This window comes from Rhagoletis zephyria, unplaced genomic scaffold, assembly GCF_001687245.7.
Source record: "Rhagoletis zephyria isolate East Lansing unplaced genomic scaffold, Rhagoletis_zephyria_1.1 Rzeph_scaffold_02257, whole genome shotgun sequence".
In the NCBI taxonomy this organism is placed as follows: Eukaryota; Metazoa; Arthropoda; class Insecta; order Diptera; family Tephritidae; genus Rhagoletis; species Rhagoletis zephyria.
In genome coordinates, this window is record NW_016159341.1 from 22,549 (window position 1) to 49,903 (window position 27,355).

General features: G+C 34.5%; 1 protein-coding gene across 2 annotated transcripts in view; it reads left to right on the plus strand.

Moving 5' to 3' along the window:
* Orp8 (Oxysterol-binding protein-related protein 8) overlaps positions 1-27,355 on the plus strand; it is a 37,266-nt gene that overhangs the window by 3,609 nt on the left and 6,302 nt on the right. For both annotated transcript variants that reach the window (XM_017620803.1, XM_017620804.1), the window contains exons 2-5: positions 10,504-10,562; positions 17,079-17,225; positions 19,831-20,062; positions 20,179-20,412. In XM_017620803.1, coding sequence (XP_017476292.1) covers positions 10,504-10,562; positions 17,079-17,225; positions 19,831-20,062; positions 20,179-20,412 — 672 coding nt within the window. The remainder of the gene's footprint in view (positions 1-10,503; positions 10,563-17,078; positions 17,226-19,830; positions 20,063-20,178; positions 20,413-27,355) is intronic.

Consider the following 27,355-nt stretch of genomic DNA (forward strand, 5'->3'; position numbering starts at 1 on the left):
TGGCAGTTATTCGTTGTGAATCAACCACTTGGTGTTCTGGCCTTTACACATATATGTATGTATATGTTACCGGCCAAACCTGATGTTAGTGCTTAGGAACTTTGAATTTAATAAACTTTTGTTGTAGTGTGAACTACATATATTTTTATTAAAAATTAATAAAATTTAAATTAAACAACATATTAAAAGGGGGGGGGGGAAACAATTTACTGTACGATTTTCACAGACGCTCACTGTATGTACATAGTTTGCGTCTGAAAGGTGTTAATTGCTTAATCTTAAATAGTTTATGCGAGAAGTGTTCGATTACAAGCAATGTATTAAAAGTTGGGCGTGTTAAATACATTAATACAGCAATTTTNTGTACATAGTTTGCGTCTGAAAGGTGTTAATTGCTTAATCTTAAATAGTTTATGCGAGAAGTGTTCGATTACAAGCAATGTATTAAAAGTTGGGCGTGTTAAATACATTAATACAGCAATTTTTTCCAGCGAAATTTTTTTTATATTTTTTTTTTTTATAAAAATACCGTCCAAGCTTTAACCAAAACCATAAAAGTTTTATCAATATTTCAACTTTTTAATCTGTGCAAATTTAAAACGGCTAAACAATCCGGTAGATTTTTGAGATTTTTTTTTAAAGGCTGCTTTTGCGGTTTTTTACTATACAAGTGTAATTTACAAAAACTGGCGTTGATTTTTTGAAATTTTGTTGCTAACGGTCTCCCGCATTTTATTTCATAAGAAAATCATGCTGATATAAAAAAAAGTGCAAATATCCGTCATCAAAGGAATTTTCAAAACTCAATGGGATTTTTTAGCCGTTTGAAACTTGCATTTCATGAGACTAAAAATGTATGGGCTATAAAGGTTGAGATTAAAAAATTGAAATTGAATTGACGAAAATTTGTTGGATTTTCCTACACTTTGTATAAAGATTGGAATTGTGATTTATATCGTTTTAGTTAAAGCTTGGTAAAGCTAAAGGTATTTTTATAGAAAAACAACAAGAATATTTAGCTCGGAAATAATTACGAATACATACAAAAAATCAATATGTGGTGATTTCTTTGAGTCACTGTATGTATGTATGTTTCTAAAATTGAATATCTTTGTTTAAGATACCTGCCACAATTAAACTAGACTAGCTTCAAATTTGCTTTTCAAAGATTGATTCGGAAATCCTTTTTATAGTTTGAGCATTTTTTAAAAGATCTATTTTCGTGCTTTCTTATAATCGCATGCAGCAACAACATCTAATATCCTATATTTAATACTAAAAATCCAAAGCACTTACAAATGCTCTCGAACGGATGACTAGTCATACGAATAGAATGCTTATCGATTATGTATTTGGCTTTTCAAAGACATGATCTTAGATAGAAAAAAGATTCAGAAATTGGTTTGGTTGGTGGTGCGGCAACCCTGGATCTCATAAATGGTTTATAATCATGGTACAATAAAAACAGGTAGAAGCCAAATTGACATCGAACCTACAAAAGTCAAAGTTTTCGGGAGAGTAAAAATAAAAATGAGCGTGTGTAAGGAAAAATAAAAAATTACATTTCGCTGGTTGACGTTTTTGAGTAAATTTGAAGTTTTGTTTCTATTTATTTATTTTTTTAGTTAAAATTTGTTAATTTGTATGTTGTTTTATGTTTTTAATTTATGAGTTGCAGTGTTGTTGGAGGGACTTTCCGGCATAAGGGTCATAGGAACAGCACTTGGCATCAAACGTGCCTTTCCTGTACCTCCCGGTGCTTTATGAAATCTGCTGCTTTAAAATGTTTAATGCACAGCAAGGCATTTCGCTGCAGCTCTGGCCCACAGCTGCTTTCGCAACGCTCTTTACGCGAAGGACATTGAGGCACGTTAAATGGTATCTGCTTTATATTTAACACCACATAAAAAACAACGCTTCGGTGTTGCATTTTTAACACATACATTAAGTATAAACTGCACAACACTACAAAAATTCAAATGTTAATTAAAATTTGTTATTAACGAACATTCAAAAAAAAAAAAAAAACCAACGATATGACATTCAAAGCGTAACGAAATATAGGAAATAAAAGAAAAACAAGTTGAAGTTTAAAGGTTTGGTTCTCATGAGAGCAACGTCATTTTGGCTTCTACCTGTATTCAAGGCACATAAATACAGGTAGAAGCCAAAATGACATTGCTCTCATGAGAACCAAACCTTTAAACTTCAACTTGGTTTTCTTTTATTTCCTATATTTCGTTACGCTTTAAATGTCATGTCGTTTGATTTTTGTTTTTTTTTTGAATATTCGTTAAAAACAAATTTTAATTAACATTTGAATTTTTGTAGTGTTGTGCGGCTTATACTTAGTGTATGTGTTAAAAATGCAGCACCTGAAGCCTTGTTTTTATGTGGTGTTAAATATAAATCAGAGGCCACTAATTTTTTAACGTGCCTCAATGTCCTTAGCGTAAGAAGCGTTGGGAAAGCAGCTGTGGGGTAGAGCTGCAGATGCCTTGCTGTGCGTTAAGCATTTTAAAGCAGCAGATTTCATAAATGCACCAGGAGGTACAGGAAAGGCACGTTTGATGCCAAGTGCTGTTCCTATGACCCTTATGCCGGAAAGTCCCTCCAACAACACTGCAACTCATAAATCAAAGACAGAAAACAACAAACAAATTAACAAATTTTAACTAAAGAAAATAAATAAATAAAATTAAACTTCAAATTTACTTAAAAACGTCAACCAGTGAAATGGAATTTTTTATTTTTCCTTACACACGCTCATTTTTATTTTTACTCTCCCGAAAACTTTGACTTTTGTAGGTTTAATGTCAATTTGGCTTCTACCTGTTTTTATTGTACCATGACCTGTGCCTTGGTTTATAATGACTTTTGCTTAAATTTCAAAATCAAAAGTTATCAAAACAAATTCTATGGGACTGAGAAATATTTTTTATAATTTTAAGTCCATTTATAAAAGCGTGGTATATTAAAAAGTTTTTTTTTTAATTTTATTTTTTACTGCAGGGTACACTCTTAAACGATCCCATACACCTGTGTACACAAGTAACATACACACATACATATGTACAATATTTTAAACGTTCAATCATGTTTATCTTAATAACTTTAATATGAGTTATGTATATACAAGTTATCTTAACAAAAATTTTGTTGCTTAATTTTTTGTACAAGGTGTATTTTTGTAATGCTTTAAAGAGTTTGTAAGCTGGTAAGACCAATGGCACACACAAGTTGATAATTTAAAGCAGAGAACGATTTCAAGTACAAAAAAGTTGCAAACTTCTAGGAAATTCGTATTTTGACGGCATAATTCTGTAGAATGATAATAACTTAATATTAAAAAAAAATATTTTTAAAGCAAGCTTTCTAAATATGAATCAAATCGGACTGTAAATATGGGTTTTCCAAATATCTCGACTCTTGCGCCACCTACCGGCTAAATTTTTTATGGAGCTATTTTCTTCGATGTAAATGATATACGTGATGATGGAACGATGAGCAGTATGAACTTTATAACGACATGGACATAGTGTAGCGAATTTAAATACAGCGGCTCCGCTGGCTTGGCCATGTCGTGCGAATGGACTCCGACACTCCAGCTCTGAAAGTATACAATTCGGAAAACGAAGGTGGTAGCAAAGGATGACGGAGGCTGCCACGGCGATGGAAAGACGCAAGTGGCTTCACTTGGCATTTCCAATTGGCGTCAGTTGGCACAGAAGAGAAACGACTGGCGTGCTCTGTTGAACTCGGCCAAAATCGCTTTGGCGCCTACAGCGCCAAATAAAAGGATACACGAGTTAAATAAATTATTAAAATACGAGTGTTAAACGAAAGAGTTTTAAAACAACTGTAGTTTGAAAATATTTTTGATTGGGCTTGCCACATATTCGAGAAGTAATATCTGGCAACTATCCTGAATACCTTTCGAAAGACTATTAATTGAAAAATCTGCTAACGCCAAGGACTCGCTTTATTCTGTTTGACTTCTTGCAATAAAATTAAAAAAATAAAATAAATTAAAAAATATCTATATTTTTCTTTTTAAAACAATAAAAATTAAAATTAAAAAAAATATATATATATTGAAAATAAGCTAAATGGAGATGAAAAATTGCATTAAATGAAATAAAAAATATATATTTTTCTTTGTTAAAAACAAAATCTAAAAAATAAATGAAGATTAAAGTAAACAAAAATTAAAAAGAAAGTAAAATAAAATAAGGAAGTTCAATGAAATTTAAATTAAAACATTAAATAAATGAAAAAATAAGTTCCTAAAAATTGCATAAATGAATATAAAAAATATTATTCTTTTTAATCCAAATGTTAAAACTAAAGAGGAAATTTGATAAAAAAAAAATTATTAAAGAAAAAATTAAGTTCCCAAAATTTAGTTTCTAAAACAATAAATTCTAAAAATAGAAGAAATCTCACCTTAAAACAAAAAATGTCAATTAAAATAAAAGAAAAAATTATAAAACAAAAGAAATTTTATGAAAATAAAAAATATTTTATTTTTTAAAGTAACCAAATCTTAAAATTAACAGAAAATTGTATTATGAAAAAATTACAAAAAAAAAACCTAAAAATTAATTGAAATAAAAAACGGCGTGAGTACTAGGTACTCATGAAATTTGATGTGTAAACATATGCGTACGGCAAAGCATAAAAGTACTTTTATATATAAATATAATCTCAATCAAAGCTCGTTAGGTGTCAAATTGGTTGTGCTTGTTATTTTCACAACTCGAGGAAAAATTAAGCTTCTTCTCTGTGCAACCGTAGTCACTTTTTTCTGCTGCACATATTACGCTATTTAAATATATTTTAACTTCATATTTGATTGAAAATACCTTTCCCATCCTCTTGCATACATATGTAGACAAGTAGGTTAAGCTAGAAATTAATTTTATTCATTTTGCTGATATATTTTTTTTTTATTCATTTTCATTTTTACCTCTTTTAATACATAAAATTATCGGTATGATTCCTGAAAACTCCGCATCAATCACTGTTTTTGAGCTTGTAGTTTGAGCATTTCTATTTTGTATATATTCCTAAATTTAGTTTTTCTTTTCGGAATATAATCTGTGGTTCTGCTTCATCTGTCGCTGGGTTTACGTTAAAGTCATGAATACATGTGATATACCATCTTTTCTTTGCAAAATTGGGAGCTAAATTCATTTGTTCGGCATTTCTTTTCACGCTCGTCTTCTCTTTGTGCAATCTTGTATTAGCTCTGATTCAGAACTCAATGAACTTACAGGTTTTTACACGTACTTACCGGAAGGATCCCGTACTCTAAAATCATGTAAATGAGAGAGGTTTTTATGAGAGTTGTGTAGTGAATGAAGTCGCAAGATTCTAACCGATGATTTTTTTGTTCCCGTACTTTTTGTTGTTACTCACTTTTTACTCTCACTTCAGAGAGTGATTTTGCTGTTTAACATTTTTTCAGGATTTTACACGAAAAGTATCTATTGGATCAGGGCTATTATATCATCCATACATATGTATGTATATTATACATATCGAGCCCTAACCGCCAAAATAACGTAAGCGCCTTTTTTTCAAAATTTTCTTTTTGATGCAGAAATGTATCTAGAAGCTCTAGGAATATTTCTGCATCAAAAAGAAAATTTTGAAAAAAATGTCGCTTACGTTATTTTGGCGGTTAGGGCTCGATATGTTCATGTATGTTCATCTGTTATCAACGGGCCCAGTTAAAATGATTTCAGTGATTTTTTAATTTTCGCCTTGCTTTTTTATCGATAGACTACTAAACCTGTGCCTAAAGCCATCTACGAATCTCAAAACCAGTTGCAACAAATGAGTAGTATACATGTACGTACAAAGCCGTATGCATACGGTGACCATCCGTCCGGTATTATACGGGACAGCACTCTTTTTTGGCCCATTGTCCTGGTAATTTATTTATTTTATACGGGACGCCAAATGCTCTGTATTTCTTTTAATGTCCTGTATTTGTCCCGTATTCGGTGTTCCGACGCCTTAACAGCTCATTAAATTGTTATGCCTATGAACGAGTTTTAAGTGATGTTGGTATATAATCGTAATTTTCTTTATAAACAGTTATTATTTTCTAATCTGAATGCCTGTGATTCGAATCGATGAATACATACAGTGGCCAAAATAGAAATTAGGACTCGATATTTTAGTAAGTTTTGGCTATTTTTCCTTAGTTTATTTAATGTTTATTATTTATTTTATGAAAGTAAGGCTCTTTTCCTAACAAAAGCCATATAATACCAAATTCCCAACTTTGTGCAAAAAACTATAAAACTTAATTCTGCGACGTTTCACCAAAATTTCAAACTTTTCAATTAGAATCTTTAGAAAAAAATTCGGTTTACAGTTTTGTAACTCATTAAAATTGAGTACAATAAGTTGCGAGGGGAAAATACTGCTCATTTGCTTCTCTTTCAAAAAAAGTGGTCGAACAAACATACTTTGTATGAAAAAAATGGGTAACACCGTGAAAAAAAAAAAAAAAAAAATACCAAACATTAGTGGTAAGCCTTACCGACTTAAAATTGCACTAAAATTTAACAAATTTTACGGTGTAAAAATCTCGTGAAAATTATCCTACAAATTTGTGATGTTACTATAAGGATACTGTTTCAGGGAAAACAGGATCGAAAAATTTGCAAAATTATTTTTTGTCCCGTATTCGACTCTCATAAATATGGTCACCGTACGTATGCAAGGCCGGAGTTTGCATAATCGGAAGTAATAATCAATTGTACCACAATTCCTCAATTCCTCTTCCACTGCGTATGCCTAAATGTATGCGGCCAAGTATGCGACAAGTACGTTTTAGAATTTATCTATCCTTCAAACACATTTTGTCAAAACAAAATAAATACATATCGCTAGCTTAGAAAGAAAAGTTGCTAAATCCCATTTTAAAAATTTTACAGGAGGGGAAAAAATGTTCCTATAGCCATTTTCTTTAACTAGACTTTGAATCAAACATTTTGCGCGTTTAAAGCAAAGCAAAACTCCATAAGAATCAGAAGGATTCGATATTTATTAAAAGATGTCGTATTATTTTGCCCTTATCGGATTTGTGGTGCTTCTTTTGGACTTAGCAAATTTTCCTTTTATTGCTTATGAAGAGGAAAAAATAAAACAAGTACCTTTATAATTTTCGAAACGATGCGTATTCAATTTCTCTAGCCTCCTATATCAAAATATGAGTTTTCATAAAAAGTGGACTTAGCAACTTTTCACTCTAAGCTAGCGACATGTCTTTAAAGTTTTTTTTTTTAGTATCCTTCATTTTAAGACTATGAAGTTTAAAAATTAAATAAAGGTAAAATTTAAAAAAGAATAAAAAATCCGTCCCCCGAGTACTCGAACTCGTATCTCTCGAATAGTACACCAGTGCTATTTACACTCGGCTATTGCGACTGTTAGAGCGACGCAAGCAAGTGGCAAAAAAGCTTTTCACCACATATGTGGTGAATGAGAAGGCTTTTTTTCTAAGACTAGAATAACAAAGGTCTTTCGAATTATCTTGCCATTAATTTGTCTTGCGAAAGACTTTTTACTTTCTCTTAGCCAAAATTGCCCTGTTAGGCTAGTAAGCAATATATGCCGCTATTGAAAACAGCGCCATCAGCCACAGTTTGTGCATGTAAACGCCAAAAGCCAACATCATTAGTATAGAAATTACTCACAAGACAACCGATTCCCATGCCAATGGCAAAGTTCACGCAACGCAAAGTTTATACTGAAATCTGGACACACAAAAAAGGCAGTTGATATAAACGTGTTAATAAAAAGTAAGTAGTAAATAGTTATCTGCCTGAAACGAAATTGCAATCCCCACCACCACCTACAAAAATTGATTCGTTTTCAACGGTTATTACTCGTAATTCCATTCTTAACTTCCCATTAAATTTTCGCACAATTATCACAGTAGACAATAATACTACACTGATTGTTTGATTTCTTATCTTTTGTAAGTTATTGTACCCCAAATATGAATGCCACTGCCGCCGCCAACCACAACGCTGACGGTGACGCCATACAATTTCGTCACCTGGCACAGCACTTTGACTTTACCAACGCAAAGCTGGCCGGGACTCAGATACAATGAAATAAAATATTTGTATGTCGCGACGCTTATTAACGTTACTACGAGTGTGGATTTAGTGTTGATTTGGTTGTTTGTGCACCCCTCGCATTTGTGCGATCGTCCGCCGCGAACGCTTTTTATTTATCTCTTCATATTGTGAGATTCTCCGATTGTACGTTACTCTTTTAAATACTTCCACTTGATTTGCCTGAATTTGCTAATTTTACGTTCTATTGGCACTTATTTTCCGGCTTTTGCGGCTGTTGGTGGTGGCTCTGTAGCGACGGTTACATATTGTGCCTATCGTCGTTTTTTCCTTCTTTCATTCTTGTTTTCTTTGGCATTCACATTTGGCGCGCGCCGATGATCGTTGGTATTGTTTTGTTGTGAATTGTGGCAGCGTTTTCGACCGGTATTTTTGAATTCTCAGCACGTTCGTATGTACATATGTGCGCTCGCTCGCGCGCTGATCGCTGAGAATTTCCGCATCGTGCCAACTCTTACGGCCATTATTTTTCGACAATCGCCCCGCTCGATATCTGAGTCAGTCACCGACTGCTATCGTCGTCATCGTATGTAACGCGCAAAATATCTTTCGTTTTGAGTGTTATCAACATAATCCGTCTAACATTAGTTTCGAGTGTTGATTTTTGTGCGTAGATTACAAAACTGGCTGTATAAGCTTTAATGAGCGTAATACCAGCTTTTAATGAATTTCAAGTGTTTAAACTTTGTCTAAAGTCAATTAACGCATTACCATTGTTGTAGCTGTCGTAGAAATAAGCGTAGTTACCATTATTTTAAGTGCTTAACGCTCGTGATTGCTACGTTGCTGAAGTTCAAGTGCGAGTCATACTACATATATACGACGCCCATGCAGCCTAATAATGCAATGAGCAGGCGAAACTTGTTGAACGTGTCTCATCGACCTCACAGTGTCACAAACGTGTTAAATGTGGAAGAAAAAGTTGTTTGCAAGTAAGTGAAAGTAAGTGGTGTGGCGTGGTATGGCGTGGCGTGTGGCGTGGGGTGGCGCACATTGCACGCGAACCTGCCGTCTCGCTACGTGTTGCACCAACAGCTGTAGCTATATGAGTGCCACACGTCGCATACGTAACATTCTCATTCTTTCGGGTGACGTATACGCCGCCGCCGCCTGGCACTGGCACCTGCCGCCAATCGCCCAACAGCCATCTGGCCACCCTTGTGCGCTGCACAGCCACTGCTTTTGTTGTGTATTTTAAAGTGAATTTATTTATGTACGAGCGGGTGGGTGTGTTTCTGTTTTCATGCGCTCTAACTGAATTTATGTTTTTATAATTGCTTTGTATTTGTTTTTGTTTTCTCTTCGGATTTGTTTTGCTTGCGACATTTACGTTGTCTGCAAATATGTACATATGTATGTATGTATGTATGTAGTTTACTCAGAAACCAAGTGGCGTTGAGAATTTCAAAGTTGTAAACAAATAAGTAAAAAATAGATAATTAATTGAATAATTGTCGAGGCACCACATTTACCATTTCTACTCAATTTTGCTCGCTTTATTTATGCAAATATTTATTATTTTAGTGCAATATTGTGTATGTGCGCCAATATGTGTTTATGTATGTATGTATGTATGTATGTATGTATGTATGTATGTATGGATGCATGCATGCAAGTATTGTATATACAATGTACAATTCACCTAAATCGCATACATACTACATACATGGCTACCTAACAATTTACATATACATATATATGTATGTAGAACTTTTTCGATGCCCACTCTTCATTAGCTTAGCGCTTTTAGTTTTCAGTTGTGAATTTTTGATTTTAGTGTGTCGCACTCCCGCTGCGTTGTGTTGTTAATTCATTATTCATTGTTGGCTGTGCTGTTTTTGTGCTGATTTTTATATTCTATCTATTCTACTTAGTATATTCATGTAGAGTTGTGAGCGCAGAGTTGACGCTTTGGCATTGCTGCGCTATTGAAAGAAATAAATTTTTTCCATTGTAATATTTTGCAAATGTGCTGCATTGTTTGGACTTCCAAGACTAAATAATATTCAATAGTAAACAAAATATGTAGCAGTTCATTAGCCAAGCCGTCCGTCAGTTATGCAAATAAACAGTCTATCAAAGTGTTTGTTAGTGCAATCTTGAATAAGTGTACTATATGCGGAATATTTTTTGTTGATCGTTGAGAAATCGAAACAATACGGAAAATTTACATAGTTGTGATTTCTGTAACGCTACGCTGCTAAATAAAATATATACATTTTTTATATGTACTTAATATATGCACTATATCTAGTCATATCGAACTAAAAACATTTAATAAAATAATCACGCAATTTAAATATTTTCAAAAATTAAATTTCAAACATGAAATTTCTTCTAGGACTTGCCAGTTGGGCAACAGATAGTCGTGACAAGTACGATGGCAATCAAACAGAAAAGGTGAGCACAATATTTAGTATTATGTATATTATGTATGTATGTACACTAGGCATGTTAATCTCGGGATGCCGACCTTTTTTAGGTCCCTAGAATCTTGAGAATTTGTTATTTACCTTGATGGCAATAATAGAAACTCCTTTTCTTGACCGGTATTGGCTATATTTATAGTTTTATTTAATATTTAATTAATATTTTTTTATAAATGTCTAGCTCATTTTACACACAAAAATCAATATATTCGCGAAACCATGGGCAAAATATAGTAAAATTGCGTTTTACGTTTTTCACTCTGACGTCAGTGATTCAAAAACGATTTTGAAAATTAGTGAAATGTGCTTAGAGAAGAAGTACGGGTATCACATTAAAGACAAAATTCTGTAGAATTTATTAAGACCAAATTTTGGGTGCATAAGGACAAGGACTGCTATATATTGAAAATCTCCTTTAAGAATTTTATTTTTGTAATTTCGTAATATTTGTTTTTAGAAAAATTTTATGTTAAGGACTTATATAATCAGAATAAATTTACATAAGGACTGGTATATATTGAAAATCTCCTTTAAAAGTTTTATTTTTGTAAGGACTTATATAAACTCTATAACATCATAAAAATTTCGTCCTTCTAGTTTCATCAGCTTAAAAAATTACCTTTTGAATCAAAAAAATTTTGTTTTTTTAAGTCTAAAGAAATTTCCTCTTTCACTTGGTTCCCATATTTTTACTCTACATTGCGTTGAATTTTTTAAATAATTTTTGGAACTAGTCATGTCCTTGAAATTACAAAGTCCTTTTGAAATAAATCTTAACGTCAGCGCGAAAAAATAAAAACGCCACTTAAAAAAAAGTAGGTTTCAAACCCATTTATTTATTATTTATTTTATGGTAGGAGAGATAAATAGAAGCAATTTTTTCGATTTCAGTTGTTGAAATGTAATTAATATCTAAATCCCGGGATCCGGGGTTTGTCATAATGACAACCCGTAAATCCCGGCATCGTAAAAAGTGAAAAGAATTAACATCCCTAATGTACACCCGGTGTAAAAATCATAAGCGCACCAAATTTGGCAATTTTTAAAAGTAATTTTATTTTTTATTTTATTTTAGTAATTTTTTTTTTTAATAAAAATATAGCTTCTGCTAAAAAATTTATGAATTTCACTAAAAATTTCACGCTTTTCAACTTCTTATAGCCAGTTTCACGAAAGCAATTTAAGTGAAAATTTTATATTTTTTTTATGTCAATTCAATATAGAAACTGACAGATAAAAGTTTCACTTAAAATGCTTTCGTGAAACCGCAAAAATTTAGATTATGCAGTTTTGTAGCACATTCTATTTTAGTATAATAAAATTAAAAAAAAAACAATTTGTTTTTAATTTTTATAAATTTGTTTTTGTTATTTTATATAACCAACCATATTTTTATAAAAAATAACTAAAATGAAATAACGAAGAATTAAATAGGTTAGTGGTGGATGAGATTCTTAATTTTTAATATTTTTTTTGGCTAACGGTGTTGTGCATTTTCTTCCATATAAAGTATTAAATATGCTCGACCATGCTCAAAATTTCTTTTTATTTAGAAGAAAATGCCTAGCAGCGTCAGCAATACAATTATTAAAAATCGACGCGATTTTCTAGCATCTTGAAATTTGCACTTTAATCTTCTAAAATTGAATGGGCTATAAAACTGCACACCAAACATTAAAAAAAAAAATCGGATTGAAAAGTTCAAAATTTTTGGGGGATTTTGTAAAATTTGTTGAATTTTTATAATTTTCGTACAAAATTTGAAATGTGGATTTATGTGTATGGTATGTATTATATATTGTGCTAGACTTTTATAAAAAATATATTAAACATCGAATAAACAAAAGTAATATAGCCAAAACTGGTCAAAATAAAAAGTTTCTGTTATTTCTTCCACCACTGTATATGTGATGCGCTTATAATTTTGACACGGCGTGTATTGTGTTTAGTATGTGTATTAGGAATTTCAATTATATGTATGTCAAAAGCCACAGTGCAAAATATTTTTAATCAAACTGTGAGGCAAAACTATAAACACTTTTTTCGATTTTCCGAGCCGCTAAAAAATGATGTCAGGTACAAGAAATTTTACATTAACTAACTTTAGGGACCAATTGTTTGATTAAACCTTGAAAAAGAACTTTCCCGTTCCTTGTGCACTTTGGACTATGAGTAGTGAGCAACCACTCGAGCTTCTCTGCAGAGCCCATTTTTCCATGCGACGCATCCTAATGAAAAGCCTCCTATTTGGGGTTTGGGGAAAGTTCACTGCCTTTTGTGACCTTGCTTCGGCGAAAAAAAAACTCGTTTAAACCNCGCATCCTAATGAAAAGCCTCCTATTTGGGGTTTGGGGAAAGTTCACTGCTTTGTGACCTGCTGGATAGGCACCGCCTTGCTTCGGCGAAAAAAAAACTCGTTTAAACACTTGAAGTCAGCGGGACCAGACCGAATTATACCCGGCCAGCTGAAAACGAATCTGGCTCCAATCCTCGCCTGCTGCTTTGTGCGGGGGACCATCCCTAGCCTTCAAATCTTTCCTTGTGCTTTTAGATCAATTAGTATCTCTTCGTTTCTACTTAAACCCTACAGCGGCTGATTGATTTGCATATTAGAAAGAGGATTTTTCGTCATCGCCGTTTACTAGCTCAACATGCATGAGGTCGCGGAGAGGAAGCCTTCATGTCGAGAAAGCCCTCAGTTGATCAAAGCACTGCCGTGGAAATTGTCAGATCTCTTAGTAAGATCAAAAGACAAAGTTGTTTCGTGGAGTAGGACCGTGCCATTATTCAGCGTAGGGTGAACAGGAGCTGGTGCGGAGAGTTTTGTTTTCTGGATCTGGTGAGTAGGGGATGCCGGGTGATTGCCTACGCGGATGAGGTTGCACTTTAAGCGAGGTGTACATTTTTGTATACCCTCTGTGACTCCACTAAAAGGTACTTGAATCTGGTGAGTAAATGGTCCGCGAACAGTGGATATGTTGTAAATCCTAAGAAAGGCTCGGTGGAGGGTCTTTACCAGGGGGATCTCCATCAAAGGTGGGCTTCGTGTCAACTCAGCAAACGCTGGACGTTAACCAAGCCACATGCTACTGCAAGGTATTTCCGACCGCGGGTGGACCAAAGGCGGTCTCGGTATCTCATTAGGCTCACAATGCCACAGCTCTTACATTCCCATTGCCGAAGATGCATGGAATATGACAAGATGGAGTCATCTTAGCAATTTGTCTTGTACGGCTGAGTTTTTACTAGTCTACTATTTGACCACAACATCAAATCACACTTTCTAACCGGCCGTTGGAGCTCTCCGAAGCCGACATCTGCCGCCTACGAAACTTCGCTTTTGACACGCAACCTTCNTCGCCGTTTACTAGCTCAACATGCATGAGGTCGCGGAGAGGAAGCCTTCATGTCGAGAAAGCCCTCAGTTGATCAAAGCACTGCCGTGGAAATTGTCAGATCTCTTAGTAAGATCAAAAGACAAAGTTGTTTCGTGGAGTAGGACCGTGCCATTATTCAGCGTAGGGTGAACAGGAGCTGGTGCGGAGAGTTTTGTTTTCTGGATCTGGTGAATAGTGGATGCCGGGTGATTGCCTACGTGGAGGAGGTTACACTTTAAGCGAGGTGTACATTTTTGTATACCCTCTGTGACTCAACTAAAGGGTACTTGAATCTGGTGAGTAAATGGTCCGCGAACAGTGGATATGTTGTAAATCCTTTCTTAGGATCGGTGGAGGCTCGGTGGAGGGTCTTTACCAGGGGGATCTCCATCAAAGGTGGGCTTCGTGTCAACTCAGCAAACGCTGGACGTTAACCAAGCCACATGCTACTGCAAGGTATTTCCGACCGCGGGTGGACCAAAGGCGGTCTCGGTATCTCATTAGGCTCACAATGCCACAGCTCTTACATTCCCATTGCCGAAGATGCATGGAATATGACAAGATGGAGTCATCTTAGCAATTTGTCTTGTACGGCTGAGTTTTTACTAGTCTACTATTTGACCACATCATCAAATCACACTTTCTAACCGGCCGTTGGAGCTCTCCGAAGCCGACATCTGCCGCCTACGAAACTTCGCTTTTGACACGCAACCTTAATCGCTATAACTTAGCAATATTGTGATTATATTTTATATGCTGATTTCTTCGGGCTCTAGAAAAGCCCAATCGAACATGCCATCAGCGAAATGTGAAATTCGCCATGGGCATTTCGATATCGTATGCAACTCGGCCTGAAAGCATGGTAAATTGGCTTCGTTCCGTGCTCGCGAAGATAGCCTTTCAGATTACGGCTGAAGGGGAGCCATGGGTCACGAGAAGTTCATATGGGCTGTCCTCGGGGCGGCGTACTTTCTCAATCTTGTCGGCTCTAATATCAACAGCCACGACGTATGCAGACGATGTGACTTGTCTTATTACAGGCTATTCTCTCTCACTTAATATAATTGACACTTGGTGTAGTAGTGAATGGAATTGAAAAGGCGTAGATTTACACCTTTGTGATAAGACACATTTAGCAACTATGCAACTTTGGTACAATGGAGCAGACCCTCAATCAATACCCTGGGATATTTGCTTACCAAACTTTCCATACAAGAGCTTGGACTGGTGTAGAACAANTATATGCTGATTTCTTCGGGCTCTAGAAAAGCCCAATCGAACATGCCATCAGCGAAATGTGAAATTCGCCATGGGCATTTCGATATCGTATGCAACTCGGCCTGAAAGCATGGTAAATTGGCTTCGTTCCGTGCTCGCGAAGATAGCCTTTCAGATTACGGCTGGAGGGGAGCCACGGGTCACGAGAAGTTCATATGGGCTGTCCTAGGGGCGGCGTACTTTCTCAATCTTGTCGGCTCTAATATCAACAGCCACGACGTATGCAGACGATGTGGCTTGTCTTATTACAGGCTATTCTCTCTCACTTAATATAATTGGCACTTGGCTGTAGTTGCTTACCAAACTTTCCATACAAGAGCTTGGACTGGTGTAGAACACTTTTTGTGTCTCTGCCTCGCCTTGGCAAGGATTAGATATGAATGGCGGTTAAGAGTTTCATTCAAATCCGATAATTTTTTTTTATTTGTCGCCATTTTGGATCAGCCATTTTGAATTTTGAAAAAAAATGACTTCGGATTTCTAATTAGCAATCCCAGAAAACCCCTGGTAACAATTTCCAACCCATAATAATGCGTAAATCATTCAGTATCAACGTTTCAATTTGAGGAGTATATTTCCGAGAGCATATTTTCGGGAACTAGGCCCATTCTAACTGTCCAAGGACAGGTTTGTAATTAAGGAAATATTCCCAAATAATACCAGAGTAATTATATGTAAAAACCACATTTTTAGCTGCATTTTAACATGTCAAGAAAATAAAAAAATTGAGATCAGCGTTTTTATAAAAAAAACCGACCAGCGCGACCTCTAAAAAATTTTTTTTTTTAAATAAAAAAACACCCTTCGCTTTTTTTTATCACAAATAACAATAATTTGAGGTAGCGTTTATGGATTTCGGCATTTACAGTCGGATACTAAAGTATAATGTATCGATATTCTTGTCTCGAGGAGACAACTTTTATTTGTTCCAAAGTTCATTGACCTGCCTAGTACTTGCCTGCCACCCTAATGTCAGTAAATTTAGCTCGCCAAAAATCAACCAAGCTTTGCTATGGAATTATTTCGAATATTCCGATAGAACTATTTAAAAAGAAAAAAAAAAATTATTGTCAAATATACATGTGACCTAAAATTTTAAAAGGGTGACCCCTAGGTTCAGTAAAATTTTTTTTTTCAAAATTACCTTGCAGAAATATTTTAAACTCAGGCGTATACGGCGAACACTTTTTGTTTGCTTGTAGGCTGGTACGGTCTAATGTACACACGCTCCATGGGATATGTGAAAATCGTATATTAACTTAAATACTAGTATATTGTAAAACNTTTTTTTAAATAAAAAAACACCCTTCGCTTTTTTTTATCACAAATAACAATAATTTGAGGTAGCGTTTATGGATTTCGGCATTTACAGTCGGATACTAAAGTATAATGTATCGATATTCTTGTCTCGAGGAGACAACTTTTATTTGTTCCAAAGTTCATTGACCTGCCTAGTACTTGCCTGCCACCCTAATGTCAGTAAATTTAGCTCGCCAAAAATCAACCAAGCTTTGCTATGGAATTATTTCGAATATTCCGATAGAACTATTTAAAAAGAAAAAAAAAAATTATTGTCAAATATACATGTGACCTAAAATTTTAAAAGGGTGACCCCTAGGTTCAGTAACATTTTTTTTTTCAAAATTACCTTGCAAAAATATTTTAAACTCAGGCGTATACGGCGAACACTTTTTGTTTGCTTGTAGGCTGGTACGGTCTAATGTACACACGCTCCATGGGATATGTGAAAATCGTATATTAACTTAAATACTAGTATATTGTAAAACTATATGCATAATACTTTGCTTACACTTCCTATTTCGTTATTTCAGACGCCAGGTGATCCTTCTAAGCTCAATCGAAAGGAATCCTACAAAGCGCAGCGTAAAAATTATCGCCGTGAAAAGAAGCGTGTTGCGTCTGAATTGCTGAATTCGCTGCAGGATCCCACAGTCGTGGTGTTGGCAGATTGGCTCAAGGTAATTATTTATGTACAGCACAAATTGTTGCATGCTCGCCATAACAAGGGAATTAGTAAATCGATACTGAGTAGGCGTTTTCGGTAAAATTGGTGTTCATTTCGTTTCGTTTATTTTTTATTTTTGGCGGATTTAGTGGGTCCAAATCTATATACATACAGAAGTATATGAAGGAAGCGGAAAAGTACACTCGATGCCTAAAAAAATATGCAGAGCTATACTTACAAGCACAAATTTATAACATATGTATGTACACATCTATTAACATGAAAAAAAATGAAATGACAATGTCGGTGACATACTATCCCACTGGCGTCACATGCTTAGTTTAGTTCCCGACAAAATACTACAATCTGGTATAATTTAATTTTAGATTTATTTATATATTTGTATGCATTAGGGTGGTCCAAAAGTGCATATGAAAAAGTATAGTCGTAATTTTAATTATCTCACTCCCTAGGATTGTTCTATTCCGAAAGTGTATCTCTATTTTTTATTTTGAAATCAGAAAATATTTAGAGATCACTCAAACGGTCAAAGTTTTCCACTTTTTATGAGGAAAAACAACTTGAAATTGCATAGAATTCGTGAAAATCAATTTTTTTTTCGATCAGAAAACTCGACTAGCTCAGCTTTAAGGATTATTCTTGTTAAACTATTAAAATAAAAATGGTATTGTGGATTGTAGGTGCCACCGAAAAATGTAAAACGGCGACCACTAGGTTGGGCCAAACATTGTTTTTTTCCCCCAAATTCGAAAGAATTGTTTGCCTGCAAGGTCGTACGGTCTAATGTTCATATGTATATGTGCATACATAGATAAGTACATGTTTGTAAAGCAACCTAAGTAGATAATTCCATTCAAGCGGCGTTTCTGATGAACATTTGTCGCGGCATAATTTTTTTTTTGTTTTACAAATGTATGTAAGCAAGGAAGTAGTTACTACACAATGACGAGTGTACAGTTGGTAAAAAATTGATTAAAAATTGTCTTCGGTATTCTCTTCGGTATGTATTGGCTTGAAACTTATTTAGCGGTGGTAATTATTAAAAAAAAAAATACGGAAATGGTGTGACCAGCGTCGCCGCGAGCTTGAAAAAAGTATCAGTTGCCAAGCAGAAAAAGTATCAAAAGCACACACAGCTGTTTTTTTTAAGCTTTAATTTAAAAAACAAATAACAAATAAAATTTTATAATTAAATCCGTAGTGCATAACGAAAAACAAACATATAGGGCCCCTAAATCACGACTAGCTCGGCCTTAAAAGCCTTAGAAAACATTGTAAACATTTTTTGCATTTCGCTTTACTGTAACACATGGACAAAATTTATTTTTATGTTGAAGAAAACGGTCATTATCCTTTTTGAATCGCTTCATTGTTTGGGTCAAATCTAGTAATTACAAAAAATAAGGAATTTAAAGGATTTGAGTGTGCATAACACTTAGCAAATTAAATTGACCTCAAAAGAGAACCATTTGAACCGAACCGAACCGAACCGAACCGCGGTGATGAACCTGCCCTTGTACAGGTACAAGTTTTTTCTAAATTCGAACCACTGAAACGAGCCGAATCGATTTTTGGAACGGAACTGCTTAGGTAAGATTTTGTTAAGCGGGCAGCTCTGAGAAGAGTTCACTTGGATTCCACAAAGACCCATTCCGATGCCCAGGGTGGTCTCCCCATGCCTATCCCAAGCATTGCTTAAGAGTAATACAAATTTCTGCAGTATGAAATTAGCTACGAATGAATCGAAGCAAGTTTCACTTCTGTATGTAGTGCAACCCAAGCACACTCCTTTTCTCAATTTAAAGTTAAACAATTTATAGTTCAATAGTCTTGAGGTCATTTATTACTCACCGGACTATATGTATGTACACGTGTTTAATATTATTTTAGCAGCGTAAACAGCCAAAAAATGTCTATAGCTAATAATTCTTCTTTACTTTGCGCTTTTCTGTTTATTTCAGTGGGGTGTTTTTTTCGTTTTATTAGCCTCGATGCAAATTGAATTTTATTAGCTGATAATAGCAACTTTCCTCTTATTGCTGCACACTTACACAAACAAATTTGCTTAAATGCGTACAAACATATATGCATACATAAATAGTACATAAATACATACATACATAAGTGCGTAAGCTTGCAATATTCACATTCATGTACATACATAAATATTTCTACAGTAGGTGTGCCGAAATACATAAAATTTAGATCAGACAGACTTAATAATAAATAGATAATACTTGCCTAATTTTAAATTAAAAAAATTTTTTTTTCAATAATTCTGGCTATATACTGTATCTTTTGAGCATCGAAAATCAATAAATGTAACTAAAGTTTCAAATTATTAACTGATATACATATATACATTAGACCGCGTAAAAAAATCTTTTTTTCTTACGTGTAATTCCTTTGGGAATACTAAAAGATCGACGCGGAACCTCTTAGAATTGATCTAGAGCGGGGAGATTCATGGATTATCATTACTATACCAAATGCTAAAATTTCATCTTATGCCGGTCCATTGCACAGTATTTTTTTATTTTTATTTTGACGCGGTCTAATGTACATACATATATTCATATTTATCTTTCAACTAATAGGTACGCGGTACACTGAAATCATGGACAAAACTATGGTGTGTACTAAAACCGGGCATGATGCTGCTCTACAAGAGTCCCAAGCTGAAGAGTAGCCATTGGGTTGGCACCATAATGCTGACATCATGTCAAGTCATCGAACGGCCGAGCAAGAAAGATGGATTCTGTTTTAAGCTTTTCCATCCACTAGAGCAGTCGATATGGGCTCCACGCGGACCAGACAAGGAGACAATAGGTCAGATTAGTTATTGAAATATCAAAATATATACATACATGCATATAAATGGGAGACAATATTAAATACTAGTTAAAAAAATAAAATAAACACACTCCCGCAATTTTATTTTGCAGGCGCAGTTGTTCAACCCTTACCAACCGCTTACCTGATATTTCGTGCACCCAGTCAGGCGGCTGGTAAATGTTGGATGGATGCACTGGAACTCTCCTTGCGCTGTTCGGCATTGCTATTGCGTTCCAATAGCAGCATGGGCGCTGTACAGGGTACCAGTGTCAACGATAGTGCGCAAATATCGAATGAGACACAGTGGTCAGAAGCCGATTATGAGAAGCATTTCAACGATCATGGTAAGTGAAAAATGTCTGCACGTATACAAAGTTAATGTGCAAAACAAAAAAAAAAAACAAAAAATCAAACAAATTAGTTAAAGGAATTACAAAGGATATTTTTAAGTTATAAAAAAGGAGGATATGAAATGCCTGAGTGATAATTTTGTAATGTTGCCAAGTCTTACGAAATGTCTGGGCAGTACCCGAAATTCTCTGGGAGTACCAAATGTTTTGAAATTTGTATCAGATACACTTATTCACATTCATGCAATTGAGAAGTGAACTAACAGGTGGTATTTGACTGATCTTTTCAGTATAAGGTCAAACTCAAAGACCTCGAAAATTCTTCCTTTTTCAGTTTTTGTTTATATTGGGGTTGAAAAACTGCCAATAAACGTGATAAAAGTATAAATCCCATACAAATTTTTAATTTTATCACAATAAATAAAACAAAAAATTCCATACAAATTTATGTATAATTTTATCAAGTTTATCAGCAGTTTGTGACGTTTGATGAATATCCTTATTATATTTTTTTGCTTTATTTATTGAAACAGCAATCAAAACATTGGTCATATAATTACTCGGTTTTCTATAGTTTCTAACTAATAACTATTTATAATTACTAATTGTTGGACAGCAATAGAATTAGGAATGTAAAAACAATTGTGCGCAAATACGCAGATTACAATGCTACTTGAATAAAATTTTTACCTAAAATATTGACATTGATAAAATTAACCCTATGTCGCACAGTGTTTCGATTATGAAGGCAGGTGGAAAAAGTCATGGTGACAATTGATAAAAAAAACCCTGTTGGGCTTAGAAACAGAGAAGTTATAAATACACGTAATTTTACTCTTACTATTCTACGAACGGTACATTTCCAAAAAATACTAGAATCGGTGCGCTATCGACTAATCAGTTTAGTTGCGTTTGGCGCCCAATTGTATTTCATGAAACCTTATTCACGTGAAGTTATTTATCATTTAGTTGGTTTTGTTTTTATCAAAACATTTACTTTGAAATATATATCATAAAGATTATTAGTAAAAAAAATATGAGTACCTGTTCGTAAGGTCTTGAAATTAACCGCATGTTCTAGAGAATTTTATGTTCACCGTGGAAGTGATATTTTACTCGTACCATACGAAAATCGTATAGCTGTTCCTAAAGTGCTGAAAAAGTATTGTTTGCGTTTTTTAAATCCTCTCACAGTAAATGTAAAAAATCGACATAATATCCCTATCGGAATAGAGTAGACAGACTCAAAAAATTTAAATTAGAAACTAATTAAAATTAAAATCATCAATTGAAAAACTAGTTGGAAATAAATTACTTTGAAACAAATGCAAGTTCTTTCAGCTATTTCAAAGTAGTTTAAATCGTATGCAGAATCGTTCAATTGGCTTTCTCCTAGATATCGCTAGGCTAATAAAATCAATTGCCTACAAGAAAACAGGATGAATTTCAACTAATAGAAAAGTACTTATTAAACAAAGTCAATTGCCTACAAAAAAACGAAGAATGACGTCTAAAGTAGTTGATTTTCCGACAGGGTAAATACTTCATATTTCTGCGCCATATCGCATTATATGGTCTAATGTTCAACGCTTTTGTATGTTTCGCCGTATATTTCTTTTCTTTTTTTAAAATGAGACTAAAACCAAGTTGTTCCGATGCCTGCAGGCATACATTAGAGCTCGGTTTACTTTTCAAGGGAATCACTATACATAGATACATACATATCGCACGCTAAATCAAAATCGCTGAAGACGATAAGTATTTTGGTGGACGTTAGAAATATGGCCTGTGAACTGATTTATGTGAAAAAATTTATTTTGAAAAATAGTTTTTGATTTAGGATGCGATATGTGCAATATTTACCTAGTAGTTTTACTTTGTTGCTTATTCTGTTTGGAAATTCACTCAATTATATGCTTTTAATGGGTAAAAACAAAAAACAAAAAAAAATTCTCCAAGACCCACAAATCGAGCGCTTCTCACCAAGTGGCAGCCTACAAAAACGCTATTCTCAATATTTAATGGTGCCTGAGTTGAGCAAATCACATGGCAGTTCCGATACAAGTTTGGCATCTCGCGCACAGACACCAATATTTCAGCAACTCTACACGACAATGACCAATTGGGAACGCATTGTTGCCAACTCAGCGGAGAAAAACTTACGCAAACTTCGCAAAGCAAAACATTTGGGCAAACCTCAATCGTTCGAGGGCGCTAGTTCAATGGGTGATCTAAGTGATGTTTCTAGTGTTGATTTTCCAACAATATTACAAACACATCAGTCATTAAGATTGAAGGCACGCCGCCAAAATCAATTCATGAAATCCGCATCACTAGGTCCGATGTCGCATGAGTCATCCTCCTCCGGTGATTCTGTAGAGCAGCCTATAGACGCCAAAACTAGAACGAGCACATTACGTCCACTGAGTGCGCCACCATTTGAGGTCAACGTTAAGGGTTTGGCCAGTTTGATGTTTTATTATTAAATTAATTTGCATTGGTCGTAAATTGCTAGATAAGCCGAATTAAGAGTTTAGATTTGAGTAGAAAATTGTACATACATATGTATGTATGTATGTATGAATGCTATGTAGCTGCATACATAAAACACCCATGGATGGCATTCAAGCTTCATTAAAATTCATATCAATGCTACATAATCTTCACTTGATTGTAAATATTTTCCGAAATATGTAAATATTGCATACGCTTTCACTGTTAGCTATTAAAATATTCTAATTTCGAAAATTTGTGTCAGCCGTAAGCCTAATATCGAATACTGTTGATGACCTGTGTTCGAATTAAACCCTTTAAGTTATGTAACCATAAACGGTGGAACAAATTGGGCCTGTTCGAAAACAGAAATAATTATCCGTCAGCAAATCCCATGAGAATAACAATCGTTTTTTTCACAAATAAATAAAACAACCAAATTAAATTTCAAAAACCTAAAAAAAATATATTCCAAATGCTAGTCAGAGTTATAAGCGATCCGAGTGCCATATTTCATGTAAAACCGTGCAGGTTTTTAATTTCATCAGATTTCAAATTACCCTGTACCAATAAAAAAGTTCTAATCAAAAAAATTAAACTTTATCGGACGTTCACAGACTTCTTCTTTTTCTTTATTGGCGCTGTAACCGCCTAAGCGATTTTGACCGAATCGTTTCTCTTCTGTGCCAACTGAGGGGGCATTCCTCTTCCGCTGTTACCAGAATCACAACCACAGGCTAAGGTCTTTAATTTGATTACTAATTTTTGAAATTCGATGAAATTTCGACAAATTATTCCTTCATTCGTTTATAGTGCAATCCATGATACAAAAAAGGTAGTTTCAATAAACAACTTTTTGATTAAAAAGCAGATTTTTGACAATTGCTCAATTGTGAAAAATTCGAAGCGGCATTACCCAATTGTAAGTTTTTTGGTGTGGGACATTTTATATCCTAAATTTGGGATTATAAAGTAAATAGTTGTATTAATATATACCTTTTAAAACTAATCAATATCTTATTTTGAAAACGTTTAAATTTTACATTAAATTCGATAACAACTTGCCAAATCATTATTTTAATATTAATACAATTTTAGTGAACATATTTTAAAATTATGTTAGTGTCCTCATGTCATCTCATTAATTCACAATGTAGTTTTCTATATCGGATACGTGATTCTGATGTAATTCTGAAATTACACATTTACACAAATTACTGAAATTACACATTTCGATGTGTTATTTAATACATATTGTCTTTGTCCATTTAACAGCAATGGATTTACTTTGGAACTCATGGGCCGTAAAATTTTTCTAGCAACACATATTGTTTTCACATACAATTTTGACACACCCAAAATTGAAGGATAAAATAAATAGATAAAACCAAATTTTCAATAAAACTGATTTGTGTAGGCTAGGGTCGTCTTTAGTAAATTTTTTGGAGGTGTTTTAACATATCCTATCTTATTATATATTTCTTAGCTTTTCTACATTCTGAGAAGTTGAGTAAATGAAGTCTAATATTCTTTTTTGGTCAACTACGATGTTTGATTTCATTTTTTGCAATCATTAGTTTATTTCGCTTGAGGAGTCACAATGCCCATACCGGCTTTTTTTTTGAAATTTCGGACACAAGTTTTCCAATAATGGTTATAGGCTAAAACAAAACCGATATTTAAAGTGCGTGTAGAACCTCCCATAGAAATCGAATTTTTCATAGTGCATATCTTGTGGTAGAGTCCTGGAACTTTGTATGGTATGGTATGTATTTAAAAATGTCTTGAAAATTGTGTTGCTAGCTTCATGTTGCAAAATGTTTCAAGGAAATGTGGAATTTCACACTTATTTCTTGTTTATTTCTTATTATGCTATGCTTAAGAACAAAATATTTTTAAATCAACAAAATATTAATAAGAAAATTTTAAGGATTTTAGATATTGGGTATGGTAGCACGAAATGTCACAATCTGCTTAATTGTCAGGTTGTTAATATGGCGACGAAAAAGTGACAATGGAACTACCTTGGTTTTTGTATCATGGTGCAATCAGCAGAATTTTTTGAATGGCTAATTGTGGACAGTCAACGAACTGGTTGGGCCTAATCAGTGTGGCTTTAGACCTAAAAAATCCACCATACTCCAGGTATTCATAATACGCCAAATCTAGGAAAAGACCCGTGAAAAATGGATCGATACTCACCATCTATTTGTCGACTTCAAAGCCGCTTCCGACAGCACTAAAATGGGTTGCCTTTACGCCGCAACGCACAAAAAAAAGTGTTGTGCGCTTTAAAGCAGACCCACCTACCGACTATATTTCGATCCACTGAATACGAATCTGAGATCCGTTTGACTCTACACCCTCAAAATTTCGAGTAAATTGCAAAAAACCGAAAAAATCAAAACGTGGAAATGCCATTTCAACGATCAGATTGAAGAAGGAGTTTTTATTCCTTATATCGAAGAAAGATACATTTCAAGTACAGAAATTAGTCTTATCTTGAATGACTTTGTCCTTCAATATAGTAAATTTCGATTTGAAGAAAAATGTCTTCCCTTATTTGTTAGACTTGTAAGTAAATTGGACAGATACTCGGCCCTATTATAGTTGTCGACCACAGTATTTTTTACGGAAAGGGTTTCCCTGCAAAACTACATACTGCGGTCAGCGTAGCTGGCGTTGGACTTGCGAAGGCTATTTTTTTTTTACGAAAAAATGACAGCGACGTCGACGTCGACAACCATAATAGGGCCGATTGCTTCTTGTTTTAAGCTATTATCTGAAAAAAATGGCAAGTAGTAAAATAGACAACAATTGTCTGTTTGAAGAAATTAGAAAACTGAACATGTACTTAAATACTGAAAAATTTAAAAAATGGGAAAATCTTCACGTTTAAATTTATAAAATAGAGGAACCTATCTGCACAAAAAACAAAAAAAAAAAACATTAGTAATATGAAAAAGAGGAATCTATAAAAAATAAATGCGATATTTTACTAAAAAGTTTATTGCGCCTACGGGTGCTACATATCATAGTAAAAGAAAAGTAAAATGGCATCCCTCGGGTTATTACCGTTTCGATTTTAGTAATGCTTTTTTACATGCGCCTCCACTTGGTCTAGTTCGCCCTCAGAGATAGGCGAAAATAGATTGCAATCAGCTTTTCCCGGTTAACTGTTTTTGTGTTTGCTAATTCTTGAAGGTAAACGTTTACTGCTTATCCCGAAAATTAATGGCGACATCGCTCACTCAAGTTTCTTTCCTTGCGAATGTATTATGGGTTTATTTGGTTATTCGTATCTAGCGCTAATGCTTGAAACACAATACCCGGCGAACGGCGAAGTTCGTCAAATTGGGCGATGCATGCCGTCGTTCACCGTTCGCCCTGCACTTCGCCTACTTTAACAGAATTGGAGCGGTAGCGTAAACAGGTGATACCATTTCTTCACATTTACAATTTAGGTGACCATGTTTTGAAAAACGAAACCATGCTTAGAAATGATAAAATGATACCAAATACAAATTTATTTTAAGCAAGATTTAACGAATTGACCACTGTATTTTTCAAACATTAAAAATAATTCGTGTTATATGTTGTTTTCTTCAAAAACTTTGAAAGCAAAAAAAAAAAAACAAACGGCCACCTTTGGCATGTACTGCCGCCATCTCCCAGCAGTCGCCTTGAAACGCCGCACAGTGTGCTTTTTGAACACTCCTTGCGAATTAATCGCAGCGCTTTCGACAGGAGCAACATTCTGATATGGAACAAAATATTTTTGAAAGCTAATTTTATTCCCTTTCACGGAAAAATATTGCCATTGACCCACAATCACTCCTTGACTTTAAAAAAATTGGTAAAAAATAGTGGTCTTCGGGAAAACATGCAAAATCCACCGGATTTGTTCCAAATTTTTTAAATTTTTTTTTGTATATTTTATTACGCTACGGCCGCTGTGGTGTAGTGGTAAGCAGTGCGCGCTTCCACTCCACAATGCCTGGGTTCAAACCCTGGTCAAAGCAACATCGCAAAAATATAGAAAAAAGGTTTTTTCTTAACATCGGTCATCCCTCGGCAGGCAATGGCAAACCCCCGAGTGTATTTCTGCCATGAAAAACAGCTTCTCATAAAAATACAATCGCCGTTCGGAGTCGGCGTAAAACTGTAGGTCCCTCCGCTTTGTGTGACAACATCAAGGCGCACGCCACAAATCGGAGGAGAAGCTCGGCCAAACACTAACATATGTGTAAGCGCCAATCTATTATTATTATTATTATTATTATTACGCTAACATTATAGACTTTTGAGACGAGAAACACGACTCCACTGTTTCCTGCTACGTTAAGAAAAATAAAAAATCATCATGCTGCATACCTTGCGGAAACCTGTGCAGTAGGCTTGGGTAGTTCTTGAACTAAATGATCTAAAGAACTGGTTCATCTCA